Source organism: Scophthalmus maximus, chromosome 5 (assembly GCF_022379125.1).
Source record: "Scophthalmus maximus strain ysfricsl-2021 chromosome 5, ASM2237912v1, whole genome shotgun sequence".
Lineage (NCBI taxonomy): Eukaryota > Metazoa > Chordata > Actinopteri > Pleuronectiformes > Scophthalmidae > Scophthalmus > Scophthalmus maximus.
The window spans coordinates 1,947,950-1,964,144 of NC_061519.1; the positions used below are offsets into that span (position 1 = coordinate 1,947,950).

Genomic DNA, 16,195 nt, shown 5'->3' on the forward strand with positions numbered 1-16,195 from the left:
GAGATCTGAAGGGCACTCGATGTCACGGAGAGACCGACACAGAAGCCACACAAACACTTCTTGTGTCAGCATCCTCTCCTTCTCTGGATGAAACACGCGCTGACGTCCGCTCACCCAATACAGTAATTTCCCCATTATTTACAGCACATATCATCTGATGTGGGCCTCTTGAGAAATAACATTTCAATAGATATGTCTGTGTCCAGACCACGTGAAGCTCTCCCAGGCTCAGTTTTACTTCACATTTCACAAGCCTCACCTTCTCCAGCTGAATGAAGCCGTCTGTTACAACAACAACAACAGCCATCCACACAGCTTCTCAGGAAACTTTTATTTTTAAAAGGCATTTCATTGATTTACCCAACATCTGTATATTAAGTAGGTAATCAAACTCTACTTGGCTTGTTGTCTCACGGCAGCCCAGCACTTCCCCCTGGTGGTTATGTGGCGCTGTGACACCTTTACATTTGTAATAATTGTAGAAATTAGATCAGAAACTTCAAGAAACGTGAAGGTAAAGGAGGACAGGGAGAGATGCAGCTGGGGCCAGTTACCCCCCACTATAACTTGAACCCCCATCCCCTTTTACTCTGGTGCTATAGTACTTTATTATGGTTAAGTGAGGTTTGCTTAGAGTATCATGCTTAAGAGAATATTATTTTCTTCATGTTTATTTAAGTTTTCCCGAGGTATTAGCCAATACCTACATTAAGAAAATGCTTACTTTTCTGCATAATAAAAAGACAACTGACCAAGACTTCACTAGAGTCCCCCAGAGAACCTCCACTATTTTTTGAAATACATAGTTCAGTCTCTCAACTAATGTATTCAGACAAATTTTCACTTAACTTAAAAAACATTATAAACAAAAAGCCTTTTAATAGCACGCTTTCCAACCCCCCGAACCTGTGTAGACGGCGCCCCCCCCCAGTGCATAAGCGTGCCAGTCATATACAGACAGCTATCATACCTCAAATTCTGAGCAAATGAAAAGAGACAATAAAAGACAGATCTCTTTTATAGTGTGAAAACAGCTGTTTATTAAGACGGCTTCACATGTTGCAACTTAGAACATTTACTCATCGCACCTAAGACACTGGAGAGCTAAGGGCCTGAATACTGGCGAATTTCAACTGGTTGATATGCTGCTGGTTAAATATCCATAAATGTTACATATGATTAATGGCAATGTGGGACAATGGCAGCCATGGAGCCAAGCTGTGACCTGGACCCTGAATGCTGTGCTTCGTTTGAGAGTAACCCAAAAAATGTAATAGCTGTGGATGTTATCTGAATGGCTTAAGCTGCATTTCTTATTCGTCCGTTCTTCTGAAGAAACTGTAGGGCTACCTGTGTGTCAGCCGGACGTCAAAACAAAGTTCAGATTTCAACTAGAGCACCATCTTTAGTTTAACCGACTGTGGACATCAAGTCAGACTTGTGTTTGGCATTTCAAAGTCATGCATTATCAGGCCATTGGGCCAATCAGTGTCACTGCAGGACACTGAAGAAAAGCTTCATCCCTTCGACTAGGATCAATAAGCCAGTAATCGAGTTTCCACCGCCCACACTGACAGGCAGGTGCTGCAAAAAAGAGGGAAACATTAAAAATAAAAAAACAAAGAGGTCAAGGCCACTGTAGCAGACATCATGTGGGTAGAAATCTTCTCTCCAGAACAATTCCTGTGGATGCATGGACTTTGACATCAGGGACATAATGCTGACGACTCCCAGTGAGTAACTGTGGCAACTGCAACAAACACTGCCGTCACTTTACAGTATCCCTGGTACAAAGACAGATGTTAGACCAAAGGTGCAGCTGTTTCAGTCTGTAAAGCATCTGTGTTACGGGTCAAGTGAAGAAAAACCAAGCGAACCAAACTTTTTTTGGACCAGAACAACTTCTTGTAAAAACTTCATACAAAGAAAATTTGAATCACAGCTCTTGAACTGGCAACACTTCAGGTTTCAACAATCAATAATATAATACAGTAACATAATACTGTCAAAAGACTAAACACCCCTATAAATATATACCTATTTACACTCAGATGTTATTTACAATCAAGTAAACAAATTCTCATCCTTATAACAACTGCAAAATGATGCTTGTTTTTCAAAGAGTAAATCACACAAACACTGAGTGACAAATCAGCTAAAAGAACCCAGGAATGAACAAGGATTTAACAACAACAAAAAACTTAGGTTAATGGTTTAGAGTTCTGGCATCAGTCTTTGGTTGGTGATAATTGAAATATTAACATTGTGCAAACACACAGACGACAGAAATGCGGTTAGATTTCCTGATTTCATTGGTTGTTTTCCAATAGTCAAGGAACGGAAGGAGTTTCAAGTACTTCCAGGGACTGCAGGGGGAATAACCGTGTGGGTCAATGTGTCCACACTTCGTTGGCCCACAGATGATTGTGGCGGAGCCAACGTCGGGCAGAGGAAATGTCAAGAGTGAAAACTTGCTCCTGTGAGGAGTTAACTGCTGTGTAGTGAACATTCAGCTTTGGCTGAGGGACACAGGCTGCAGAGAGGAGGCGGCTTCCAGCTGAGAGGTACTCGCCTTCGCCACTTTGAGTCCTGGAAGAGGAGGAAGCATGAGCATGACAACACATGAGCCGTTTTCAGGCATGGACTCCGGAAAATGTCTGGACAATTGGGTCCAGACATTTTTCCGGTATGCCATTCACATGTGACAAACGCAGAGGGAAATTGTCGCTGATCGCTGAGAATCTTCCAGTTTTTCCTGCTGTATTCTCACATGGGTTCACACTGACATTTTTACAAGGCAGAAAAGGTTCAGAGCAAATTGGCAGATTTGGCATTTGCATTCTCACATAGAGTCCCTCCGTAAGAGTTCAGGAAAACGTCTTGAAAAGCAGCTATTCAGAACACAGCGGCACCCCAATTCAGGGGCTGCATGTCAAAGCTCGCTCATCAGCTACTGTTATGTTTTCAAAATTCCGTACCATTTCCCTACTCAAATTTCCATCTTCTCTGTAGATTTTTCAAACCACATTTGACATCCGAGTCCAAATAGCTAGATGTTTATTGAGTAAACATTATGTTAATAAATCTTTTTAAAATGTGTATGCTTTTCACATTGCACTTCATACACAGAAAGTTACGTGTTCTCCAGAAAGTTGATTGTCATGTGCGGATTGATACTTCCAATTCCGACGTTACCTGCTCTAGGACTGATTCTCATATTAAAATATTGATATTTAAAACCCCAAATTTCGGGTAAATGTGTATTTTATCATCAACAGGGAAAGAAAAAACAGTACAAAGTAACTAGCTTGCATCAGAATAATCTAAATAATGCCAGTTCCCAGTCATGTGAACTACGGCTCTGTAGGTACAGTAGTGGCAGGTACAGAGTGTGTTGCAATGGCGATGTTTAACACTGACCATGGGAAAATGATTCACTGGACTAGAGAGATTGAGACGGATCGTTAGTTTTCTAAAATCTTTTGATTCAAATTTAGACTTCAGTCTTGAAACAAATATTTTTCCATACTTATCAAGACCTGGAAATGCCTAAAATTAAATTCCATACTGCGTGGGAACTCTGGGGAGGACACATTTGAAAAAGCCTTCGAAATAGGACACGCCTAATGGCGGCGCTGAGATGCAATCGGTCTTTGAATGTGGCCCCTGAATTGTGACGCGGCTCACGCGATGCAAAGACGGCTCGCTCAGACGCACGTAAACACACGTTACCTTTTAAGAGTAATGCTGAGACAGGAAGTGGAGGAGTCTGAGTGTTGGAGGATATCTGTTGCGTTGACAGCGATGAACATCTCAAAGGCTAGAGCCAGCTCCACTTCCCACAGTCGACAGGGGACGATCAGTGCCAGGAAACCAGGCGGCGCCGACACGCCAGTGTAGTACCCCACACTCAGAGAGTCTGTTGAACATACACAGCAGTGGAACAATTGGGTTAAAATTACTAATCCATTTGTCTGATCTCATTTAAATCTTTTAGTATTAAATGATAATTTTTTCCCCCTGTAATTCGGTTTGAATGAGTCCAGAATGCAATACATACGTCTGAAGACTTCCCGTGCACGGAGCCAGATGTTTTGCTTGCCAAGTTTGTGCAAAAGTATCTGCAGCACAGCCTGGTCAACTGCAAGGTTGTTAGAGAGCATGAAGTCCACTGTGTCCGAGGCTACAGGCAGGACCTGTCTGTCCACGCACACTTGTAGATGAGAGTTAAACAGATGACTGTACCTGGAGATATCAATCAGCTCTGGGGGGGAAAACATAATCACAAACAATAATTTTGTAATATGTAGCCAAAAACAGAGTATTACTTTTTAAAATTTATTTTTTAAAGAAAATCCCATCCAACAAAACAGGTCATGGACACAGGACAAACACTAAAATATGCAGAAGCTATTGAGAAAAGCCAGACCAAGGCCCTGTGTGTTACACATTTATCTGAATTGTAAAAAAATTATGAAGATATGGTGGTTTAATGCAACCACTTTTAGGTTTAAAACACATCAGTTTTAAACTTTTAGGTTTAAAATACATCAGTTTTGCTATGTTTATGTCTGGCGTCCACACTATTCTGGAGTTTACAAGCCCCAACAACGGAAATGCTGCTGGCCCTGTTTTAGTTTAAGAACTAATGGGTTGTGTATTATTCTTGATGGGCAGAAACTGACATTTGGAAACAATGACACACACCACAAGACACCCACCCTCTCCTCACTCGACCCTTTTCCAGATTCATAGAAATTCATCATCTTAAGTTTGTGTCCTCTCACCGTTTGGCTCTTTGAGTCCAGGGAGATTGCAGAGAACCTCCAGCGTGTCTCGATGAGAGGTTTTCTCAGCCAGACGCATCAACACGTGACTCCTATTGTCCAGATCCGCAGGCTCGCATGGCCAAGAGTGCGAGCTCAGGAACCAATTGTTTTCTGCATTGGATACATGAACAAACAACAAAGTCAAAACTGTTTGCCAAAGAATTGTTTGGACGGAACAAGAACTGCATTTCTATACCGTCTACTCTAACTGCATCTAATAATACATTGAATTACTAAATCTTTCTGATTACTTTATATTTTTGTTTTGATTCAGCATTGGCAGTGTCTAATTAACTATATTAGCTCCAAAAGTCCTTCAAAATATGCTTAAGTTGTAGTTATCCCATTCCATTGTTACAAATATAAAACCCAATTAGGTTTTCTACAACCCAAAACCATATCAATCAACTTATCGCAGTTTCGACTTTCTCCACCATTCCATGATCTTACTACACTTAGTTCTCATGTACATTTTGTATTGTACATGAAAACACATCTCCACAATGGAACCCTAAATCCTGAAAACTGTTTTCATGAGCACTAGCTGCCACTTTTTTCCCAAAAATCAATTTCAAACAATTTAGACATGACACACAATTCGTTTCCAAATGCACTCGAAGGCTGTATGTTTTGAAATAAGAACAGGTAATCACAGTTGGAAAAGGAACTGCTTCCCCCACGAGTGTGACAGCCGTACTGAGTACTGATGCATTATGGAATCCACTAACCCAGCGGTAGCTACCCGTTTAGCCCCCGAGTGTCGTCTGTTACCTCGGAGTGTGTTCAGAGCTCCCTCCACGCTGCCACTCAGGAGGAAGAGCTCGGTAGCCACAGTGACCAGGACACAGCGCGAAGCTCCGTCCTCATTGCCAAACAAACCCTTCAGCGTTGAGTAGCTGACTTTTGACACGGACAGCACCTCCACCACCCTCCGACCCTACATTCATAGACAAAGAAACACAAGGCAATACACACTTGCTAACGAAACTACTGCTGCCATCTTGAATTTGAATTTTAAACGGAGATAACCACATCTCTGTATATTCGTAGTATTGGTTCCACATGTCACCCAGTCCATTGAAACGGACATCATAGAGATGATTTGATCAAGTAAAATTTTTGTACGGTGTGGAAACCAATTTTCTCAAATGTTAAGTGTACAGGCCATTTCATTCATTCTGTCCGGATGGGTTGTTTACCTTGGCCCATTGATGCGTTTTGTGGTATCTCAACATGAGCGAGACGCCAATTCTGCCTAGAAAACTCTGGAGCAGGAAGCCGTCACACTCACTCTTACACACTACAAAATGAGAATGAACCAAATCGTCAGGGCGGACTCATCAATAATCACAAATTCATAAGACCTATATCGACAAGTTTGTTCCACCTGTCTCAGCAAAGGCAGCAAAGGGCAGTGACAGCTTATCTTTGCTCTCGGACAGGAGAGCTATGGCAATGCGACCGCTGACTTGTTCCACTTGGTTGGGATGATGGCTGGATTGGCAGATAGACCTGAACACCTTTCCCATCCGCCTCCAGTCCTCTTGCTTGGTACAAAGCTGACAGAAGGAAAATATAAAAGCACGCCCCCAAGAACAATGACAGATTGAAAAAAGAACCATTTCATCCCTGTGGAGGAGTTGAGATAATCAGTCTACTGTGTAAAGAACTAACCTCGATTTCCACAATGGAGTGGGCCAAATTCAGGTACTCAGGAAAGGGAGCACAGGCAGATAGCCTTTTATAAAGAAATATAATTGTCATTCAGCTGCTTATGAAAGATAAATACTTTAATAAGAGTGAGGGATTGATAGCGTTTGATATGTGGGAGCTGAGGGAAGTCCACTTACTTGGCAGGTACTGACAGAGGAGAGTTTGAACGGATCGTTTGCTGGAACTCTGGAGTGTTTTTCACACATTCAAGCCAATCCAAACTCAGCACTAGACCTGCACTCGCCATCTATCAACACGTGCAAAATAAATTCTCACGCATAGCAAATAAAAGTACAGACCCTACGGCCACACAGATAAAAAAAAACAACCTGCGTAGGAACTGAGTTACCTTGATTGTGAGCTGCAAGAGTTCAGGCACACAGCCCACGAGAGCCTTGTCTCTCACAAAGTTAAAGAGGGCCAGCAGGTACTCGTGGCCAGGCTGACGAGAGAGGAAGACATACGTTTTTATTGATTGTTCTGACCTCTACTGGATCACAGAGTGTACTGCAGCATGACATTACTGAAACGGGACAGATCAGAACCAGACTGACCGCTATCTTGTGGGCCAAGCTGACACCGAGGACCGAGAGGACCTCGGGCACCATGCTGGCTTTGAGCAGAGCCCAGAGGAGGGACAGACACACTGGCATGGAGAAATACACTCCTGGCGCATTGTTCTGGTAGTAGCCTGTGAACACAGCTCCTGTAGATGAAAGATAAATAGTCATGGAGTGAAAAGAGACAGACCAACGTCACAATGATGGTAAAGGTAAAAAAAAAAAAAGGGGGAACATGAAATATGTGAAAAACAGATCATCACTATAAAGACACCCATTTAACAGTATAAGCAGTGTCCATTTGAAGTTTGATGACTTGCCTGCTTTCTGGAGACACTTTGGATTTTGAATGAACCGTGTCACAGTTTCAACACAGAACTGAAAGAGACAGAAAAACAGTCAAGCGGCCCCGATATCAACACAAATCAAAAAGCTTTGGCATGAGGCATTGCTCCACTTTGACATGACCGACTTGCGTCACATCTAGATTTCAAAGGCCATTGTCTACTTCTCGACAGGACAACACAAGACGTCTCTGCACTGCTTCAGTTTATTCATGGTTCGTCAAGCTAGGAAAATATGAATTATGCTATTAGCCTACCTTCTCATCCCCGTCCACAGGCACATGCTGGAATCGACATATCTTGAAGCCACAGGACAGAGATTCACTGAAGTACTGTCTGCAGTACTGTGGGTTCAGAAGAGAAACTGAAGTGACTGCATTACTCAAATAACGTTAAAAACAGTGTCTGCGGCAGGCGATCAAATTCCAAATCTTTATCGCACATTGTTGAAACTCGGACATGTCCAGGCAAAATTCTCCTGCCTCCAACCAAACGCAGTTCAATATTATCATAAAATTGTGAAAAATGACGATTGTGTTTCCCCAAACCCCAAGATGTTTCGTTTGTCCAAACACCAAACATATTTAGTTTACTGTCACAGATGTGCAAAGAAACAAAGAAGTATTCACATTTAAGAATCTGTAATCAGAGAATTGACATATTTTTTCATAAAAACTACTACATCCGATTAATCAATTATCAAAATATTTGATGAATAATTTAATAGTCGATTAACTGTTGCAGGTCTCATTATGATTTCTAAAAAATTATCAGCTCACAATAAAGTTTGTTATTGATTTCAATTATTTTAGATTTAACACACAATTCTATAGATTCCAAGACACAAATGATTAAACGTGCACTTGATCTTGAAAAAAACTTTCATTACTCCACTACATTTTCCAATTTCTAATCGCCAGGCACAGATGAGGTATTTCCATTCTATTCAATTATACTTTGCTTGCTCATATCTATGATGTAAAATTACAGGTGATGCTCTAATATTTTAAACAATAAACAGAATTAAAGAGTGTCTGACTGTCTGTCTGTCTGTCTGTCCGTCCTTCCGTCCATCCGTGGCATTTGGTTTGTGAGTAGACTGTGATGCTTTTAATTACGTTTTTTGAATACTTACAGAATTAAGCTGCTGGCGCCTGCAATCTGTCACATTTGCCGGCTTTGTGATCCACGGCCCTGTGCAGAGAGCAGAGGAGCAAAGGAACAGCCATGCAACAACTGTACTAAAGGGAAAAAAAACTGTTAACTGCACTTAGGGAAAAAGTAACTGAACATTAAAGATAGCAATCTAATGACACAAAGAGGTGTTGTTATCCGAGCAAACAAGACGTGGCACAAGTTAAAACTTCAGTCACCGTCTATGCTGCTTTCATTTTCCCCTCACCATTTCTTATGTACGGAAGTAGGGGGGTGTTACGGGTGGAGTTCACCATCTGGAGGGGCTGGTTCCTATTGCAGGATATAAACTAAATGATTATCCAAAACAGTGAAACATTGACAGGGACCAAGAAATGTTTGATGTGATGTGTGTGAACAGGTACCTTTCCAGGCCGCCCTTCATAAGATTATTGTTGGCATCGGACGGACCCTGTTCAAAAACACAAAACACATTCAACGTCATCTAAATATCTCAGTGTAGTCGACCCAATGTTACTGTAGTAGTGTGTTTTACTTCTGTCACGTAAGTGTGCATTAAAATGCTTTTCCTCGCTTCTTTTCATTGGAAAATTTTATTTTTAAGGGCATAGAGCATTTATGAAAGTGACACCCTGTCCATGAGATCACATTTCTCCAATGTCTGCTGCCTTGAAATGACGTGTTGAAAAACTGTTCTGGGATGTGCAAAACTTGTCCACTACAGCTGTTGTCAGAGACGAACTCTGGACAAATGTATGCAAAATTGTGCGTGGAAATTCTCCGGAGATTGCTGGTCACAAATGACGAATGCAGCAGATCATCCGAATCAGACACGTTGACGACAGCAGAAAAATCTCCGGAACATGCTGTGGCGCTGTCTGAGTGGAGCAGCAGGAGGCAGGACAAGAGGATAATTTAACTACAGAAAGCACAGTCATCTACGAGCTCCGACGCGCTTCCTCGGAATCCTCAAGATATTTACCTGCTGCACGGGCTCACTTCACATTCCCTGAAAGATTTTCTAGAGGATGGGGAAGGAAAAGTTCCGGACAATGTCCAGATAAACATTTGCATTCTCACATACAGCCACTCCGGAGAAGATCAGGAAAAACTGAAAAGACTTCTGTGCATGTCTGAAAGCAGCATATTTGACACTGTCTCAGCGGATATTGGTCGCATAATTTACATGGCATTCTCCTCTTTTCCATCAACAATCCGAGTGTTACCTTCACTCGCAGCCACCACCTCCAAGCTACCAACATACAGTTAGTATGCCACACATTTCTTCTCTGGCAGCATCAGGTGTCAGTGACACTGACTTGACCAATGTGCCGGTCTGTTCCACTCCACAGGAACCTCTATGACACAGGTTTTTATAAATTTAAAACAACATCTGTGGTCCAGTGAGATCCTCCAGAGCTAAAGTATAGGCAGGCTTCACCTCTAGGGCACTGATTATCAAATTAAGATGCCATTTTCTCTGTGAGGATTTTAATGACAGGGATCACCTCCTCATGCGCTAATGTTCAACAAAATCTTGGGCTTAGCGCCACCCAAGAGGACTGTGATTCGTCAAAGAAATACAAACCATTTTTCCCCCCCTATTATCAGAATGATAATGGGTGCGGCCAAACCGTTCTCCATTACTGACCCAGCGCTGTGGAGACCCACTACATTACCCTGTGTCTGGTATGCTCGTCTGTGGAAGGGTTGCTGCTACACTGAGGTCTCCAGGGTCTGCTTTTACTGCCCTCTGCAAAACACACACAAAAATAAAAAATCTCAGGACGATCTTTGGATGAAATACGATACATTCAGGTAAAGGGGAAGATCACGTTTAGCTACAATGAGCTATAGATCAGCCGTCAAATCACAGCATGTTTATTAATAAAGTCTACTATCAAAAATGTACACAAAATGTCTATTTCTGTTGAAGATGTTCACAACGTTTTGCACAGTGTTATTGCTTCAGGTGTCTCATCGTGGCACTGTCTGCCTTTTCATTTGAATCCGTGAGCTAGTGATTCCCATGTACTGGCAGTACCAGTTAGCAACGAGCCCCAAATTATGTTACAAAATCTGAAATATATATTATTAAATGTGATTTTGACTGGTACACTGCTGGTCATACCTTTGATATCAGGACTGTCACTGTGAAAATCTACAATAACTGGTGACAATCTGAAACACAAAAGAAACATAGCCGTTACACTGACAGTAGACTAAAAATGCATTCGTGACTAATTCATCAAAACAATTCTGACCTTTGTTCCGTCTTTGGCGACAGCACTTTCACCACTGCAGTCGGTCTAGGTTTGGGGGCTTCACAGACCCTTGCAGGGCCCAGTTTTAGCAGACTTTTCTCAGGCAAGTTTTCAAACAGTTCGGGGTCATCCTGGATCACATCAACAAGCAAGATATCCTGTTCATAAGCTGTAACTTCATCCAAAATGGTGGCCTCAGTGTCGCCGGCTGCTTCCACTTTAGTTTTATCCCACTCACTGCCCACCAATTCAGATGGACTGAGTCTTGCGTCTCTATGAGACGAAAGTGATCCATCATCGCTGCTGGGAGAAGAGCAGGGTTCTGTCAAAACACTGGAGATAAGCTTTGCTGTTGGTTTAGGAGCGAAGGGAACTTGTTCAGAATTCCCATTACCCTGGTCCTCTTCATCTTCGCAATCAGTCTCCTCCTGGCTTTCCTCTCTGAAACCACCTTTCACATCTCCGACCATGCTGTGAAACATCAGAGATTCAACTTTGGATGAGGCTCCTCCCATTTCTTCCTCCTCACAATGGTGATGGTACAGATGCAGACGATCACTGTTACCAATTTGCGGAATGTGATGTCCAGGTAACATTTCGTGTTTGCTGGTGTCTTTGTTTATCTCCTCCTCCTCCTCCTCCTCCTCCTCTGAACAGCATTGGCTCAGTAGCAGGGAGCTTGTACCCGAGTGCCCTTGAGGTGAATTGACAGGAGAGAGCAGTGGTGGAAGCAGATACTCATTTGAGTTTGTTTCTACACACTGTTCCTTGGTACTGGTTTGTGATGATGAACTGCGTTTTCCAAAACCAGCAAGGTAGTTCTGGTTAAAAGGCTTTACATTATAATACGGCTCCAGGATTGGTGGACTTCTGCCTGCATGGAATTCTTCATCACCCCATGCTTCATCTTGAGGTAGGAGGAGGAAGGATTCGCATGAATTAAAGGAGAAACAGTTGTGTGAAGAAACGGATGGAGATGTGGGGGAAGAACAACATGAAGTCATTTTGGTTTCTTCACAGTAGAACAACGTTTTTTCTACAGCGTTGATGGTGTGTTTGGATGAGGACGGTGCAACTGAGAGTGTGCTCAAACCACCGTGTGTGACGAGAGATGATGTTGGCGACACAGCAGTGGCTGTTTCCCAGTCACTCAAGCCAAGCACTGAGGGGGGTGGGGTAGACGCAGTGCTGTCGGTGTCTGGTCCATTAACTGCCGTGGATGAGGCCAAGGCTGTGCCAGTGCCAGGCTCTCCTCCACACTGACCGGGGGGGGAGAGGGTAGCCGTGTCCGAGAGCAGACTGGTTAATGACTCTTCAGCGTCCCTAAAGTGAGGTGTAAACTCCATGTTATTGCTGTCCAAAGAGTATGATGATGTATCACAGTGTCTTTTCCCATTTCTCTTGGCAATAGCTCGCTCTCCATCCTCTTTTTGCTCATCTTCATTTTGATGGAAAACCTGCTGGGTTGTGTTTGAAGATTCGTCTGGCGGTGCGCTTGGGAGCATATCATTGGTTTGGCTGCTTGGTGAACCTGACTGATTTCGATTCACTGGAGAGTCACCATCATTTCTAGCAGATGGATGAATGGGCTCTGCTTGATGGGCTGCAGTGCTAGCATGTGCTGTAGATGAACGATTGGTGTTAGAGAAAGGCCAAGACATGTATGTCCGCGCACAAGAAAAGCGTATTGTTCTGCAATAGCCCCTTACTCTCTGGCAGGTGAATGACTCTGGTCCATCGGTGTCCACCTCGTTCCTCTGGCAGAGGAGTTCTGATGTGATTTGTGCTGCATCAGTTTCTCTGGGTTCACCTATCTGACCACAAGATTTCTCGTGGATGCAGTTTTCCTTGATTCTTGAACTGTTCGTGCTACAGCTCCCAGATGCAAGTTCTAGACATGACTGACTGTCACCAGAGGTCCCAGAACTTGTTTTCTCTTTGTCTATAACGTGAGTTTTTGCTGCATCACTGCAGCTAATGCTTTCTGAGTCAAGGGTGGAAGGCAAACTCCCATCTGTGAGGCTATAGCCAAGCTTTATTTTTTTGTCTCTGCGAAAGTCCGCTCCTATGAGGTCACATCGTGGCCCAGGGTCCCCCTCAACATCACTGTCCCACATTCTAGTCCTGCAGTCCCCCTCGTTTGTAGGTTTACCTAATGAGAAAGAAGCAGAACAAGTTGCAGACGCCTCATCTATCCAACCCCTGTGGAAATGAGTGTTGCGACTGCATAAAATCCCTGCATCCGCGCGTTCTTTCCGGTGTCTCTGATGTTCAGTCAGACTTGGAGACTGACAGACGCTATCCTGGGTCTGAACCTTGGGACGAAACTTGCCATTTTTTGCCACAGCACTCTGCTCACTTTTTTGCTTGTTATGCCCTAAACAACTGGGAGCAAACCGAAATCCAGCTCTCATGTCCCGTTTGAAGCAATGCACAACCTGCGACTTGAGAACCTCCGGTAACACGTAGCCACAATTGTAAGTGCTCACGTCACATTTTTGGATTACGTCACAAAGCGCTACCTTCGGGTACTGGTCTATCCATATGATTTTCTTCTTAGAGGTCTCAGTGACAGGGTTTCCTTTATTAATCTTTAACCCAACTGTAGATTGCTCTGGCCCTGGGCTGCTGCTTTCCTGCTCATTCTTATCGGGTGTCTTCTTCGGCGGGGATGTGTATGTACAGTCCCCACAGAGATCACAGCTGGAGGCTGTGACAGCTCTTCCTAAAGACCCTTCTGAACCAGCAAGTCCAGCGGGGCTTGGGTGTCTATTCTTATTATTGTCTGTAAGTGGAAACAAAAAACTAGTCAAACAGTGCAAAACTGAAACACTTGCCATCTGGATAATTTAAGCACTTAGGAGACTTATTTTTGCTTAGCATTATGGATTACCACCAATGTTAAATTCAGAACCATCTCACCCACCGCTTGGGAAAACGAAAGGATTAGGGGAGGCACATAAAACTTAAATATAAAGTTCGAAAACACTTCCCATCCCAGAATGAATTTTACTTCTGTGTTGCTCGCTCCAAACAAAAGTGGAACACCTTCGTCGCCTCATTTTGTTGCACCGGCCTGTAATTGCCATGGCTGCGGAGAACTGGAGCTGTGGTGGATGACTTTTATTCACATCATTAACCACAATGCAAAGCACTGAGCCCGTTCCACCACACTCGAAAAACAGAAATAGTCGAAACAAAGGTGACATTTACACTACATTGGGCATGTTTTCAAGAGAATCTTTTACAACACTCAAAAGTCTCCATGATGTGGATTAAGAGATTTGACCAAAAGAAACAACATCTGGTTCCCACTTCCAGTAATGAGCAGCAAAGGACATCCTCCCAATGCCATGACGTCGTGTTTTAAACCCGCCTCTTAAAAATAAGATAGGTTGAAAGGAGAACTAGTTAAGTGGATTACACCACCCCAACGGAAATATGCAAGTTTTATTTTTTTGGCAATAAATGCTCAACCATACTACCATGCAACCTAATTGAGCCAATTCCCTGCTACCTACTGTGTAGCGCTTGTTCGTAAGTGTATCAAACTAAATCTAGGGGACGCTGACTGCCATTCAATGTGGTCTTTGGCGCTAAAAATGTAGCACCACATTTGCAACTAAAACGCAGCAGCTTTTTAGCTAGTGGGGTCGGTAAGGACAGGATTTAGCCGCGCAGTTAGCTTAGCATCTCGACACGTTGCGGAAATGGTAGCAAATATGCAAGTTAGCCAAAGTTAGCTAATCATTTTTAACCTACCAGACGATCCGTAGTTTAGTGTTTGTTTTTAATGTTAAATGGAGTCCAACCCCAGTAATTTCACAGTCGATTGGGGGGGGGGGGGGGGGGGGGGCGCGCGACCAACCTGCACTTGCTCTGGAGATACTTGCCTCTGGTGTAGGCCCCCTCTTGTTCGAGCTCCACACTGTCCACACTTTCCCTGCGTGACTGAAGGTGATTCCTTCTTCTCTTTGCTTTTGTCGGACCTACGCGATCGTCCCCCGGCTCCCCCTCAGCGGCTCTGCTGGCCGTGTCTCCTGTCTTGTTGCTTGGGCCCATGCGGTCCGTGAGGAAGGTGCGGACCGTTTCATCGCTGCCGGGGGCGGAGGCGTCTTGTCGTTGCACTTGCTCTTCGGGCTGCGCGGCAACGTTGCTCGGCGACCCCGGGGCTCGTCTCCGCCGAGGCGCCGCAACAGCGACGTCTTTTAACGCGACTCGGTTAAGTTTCACCCGGTTAGAAGACGGAAACATGTCGGCACTTAACACACCGGGGCCGTCGACAGCTCGTGCGTAAAGCTCCCTTCGCCTAGTTGCTAAAACAAGTGCTTTCGCGTGAAGCGTAAACTTGCTCCGGTTGCACCTGCGTGTGACCGCGTCAACACCGGTCCCGGAATCTGCCACTCATCTCCCCCTGCCGCTCAAATACATGAACTACAGGTTGACGTGGGAACCAAGGTGTGCGGGGCCGCAGTGCGCATGCGCGTTGTGTTTCAAATTAAATCGTCCGATTTAGTTTTTTTGTTTTTCATATTTTTTAGCATTTATGATAAAATGTGTTGGCTAAACATTTATTTCATCGTCAACCAACGGTGCAAATCACAGACACGACTGTCGCCATGCGTCAAACCACAAAGTGAATGTAATGAACAAAATCAAGTAGAAGAAGAATAGTTCATTCATCGTCTACCGCTTTATCCATTTAAGGGTCGCTGGAGCCAATCCCAGCTAACATTGGGCAAGAGGCGGGGTACACCCTGGACAGGTCGCCAGCCTATCGCAGGGCCACATACAGAGACAGACAACCATTCACTGTCACATTCATACACGGTCAATTTAGAGTCTCCAATGAACCTAACCCCATTCTGGGACTGTGGGAGGAAGCCAGAGAACCTGGAGAGAACCCACGCATACACGGGGAGAACATGCAAACTCCACACAGAAAGGCCCTGGTTGAACCAAGATTCGAACCCAGAACCTTCTTGCTGTGAGGCGAAGGTGCTAACCACTACACCACCAGCCCCAGAAGATTAGTTATTATAGATAATTGTAGAAGCTACAGAAGTGTAGCTACACAACCCTAGAGTGACAAAGTAAAGTGAAAGTGAAAATAGCTTTACTGGGGATGATATGGAACTAAACTAAAGCAATTTAATCGAAGAATCCTTTGTATGCGGTTACAATGATTACAATCTACCAATGAACTGTTACGAGACATAGAAGACACACAAAACTGATGGATGCCAACCAACTGTTCTAGAGTCAAACTAACCATTACAGAAACAATATTTCATGCATAAACGTGCAGATGAACAGAAAGTGTAGTTGAC

The 16,195-nt window shown here is 43.8% G+C and overlaps 1 protein-coding gene across 9 annotated transcripts; it reads right to left on the reverse strand.

Annotated features, from left to right (window-relative positions):
* Window positions 1-1,020: 1,020 nt before the first annotated feature.
* Window positions 1,021-15,276, reverse strand: topaz1 (testis and ovary specific TOPAZ 1). Of its 9 annotated transcripts, XM_035635166.2 has the most exons (21): window positions 14,734-15,271; window positions 12,575-13,650; window positions 10,866-12,486; window positions 10,733-10,782; window positions 10,281-10,354; window positions 9,006-9,052; window positions 8,849-8,913; window positions 8,582-8,682; window positions 7,704-7,790; window positions 7,423-7,480; window positions 7,097-7,248; window positions 6,892-6,984; window positions 6,680-6,789; window positions 6,504-6,567; window positions 6,217-6,388; window positions 6,029-6,129; window positions 5,601-5,766; window positions 4,788-4,940; window positions 4,061-4,264; window positions 3,733-3,919; window positions 1,021-2,589 (listed from the first exon to the last, which is right to left on the reverse strand). In XM_035635166.2, the coding sequence occupies exons 3-21, from the start codon at window positions 12,368-12,370 to the stop codon at window positions 2,391-2,393; spliced, it is 3,588 nt and encodes a 1,195-aa protein (XP_035491059.1). In that variant the 5' UTR covers window positions 12,371-12,486; window positions 12,575-13,650; window positions 14,734-15,271; the 3' UTR covers window positions 1,021-2,390. The 9 variants fall into 9 exon arrangements, 8 of the variants coding, with proteins under 8 accessions (XP_035491059.1, XP_035491055.2, XP_035491056.2 ...); XM_035635162.2 differs by having other exon boundaries at window positions 4,061-4,141; window positions 10,866-13,650; window positions 14,759-15,273; XM_035635163.2 differs by having other exon boundaries at window positions 1,021-1,584; window positions 10,866-13,650; window positions 14,759-15,273.
* Between the last annotated feature and the right edge of the window lie 919 nt (window positions 15,277-16,195).

What these genes read in the sequence shown, in the direction of transcription:
- topaz1 (XM_035635160.2), bottom strand. Translation starts at nt 15,119, where the DNA reads ATGTTTCCGTCTTCTAACCGGGTGAAACTTAACCGAGTCGCGTTAAAA. An exon ending in AGAGGGGGCCTACACCAGAG is followed by an intron (nt 13,651 to 14,758) that starts GCAAGTATCTCC and finishes TTCCACTTACAG; the next exon opens with ACAATAATAAGAATAGACAC. An exon ending in TGACAGTCCTGATATCAAAG is followed by an intron (nt 10,355 to 10,732) that starts GTATGACCAGCA and finishes TGTGTTTTGCAG; the next exon opens with AGGGCAGTAAAAGCAGACCC.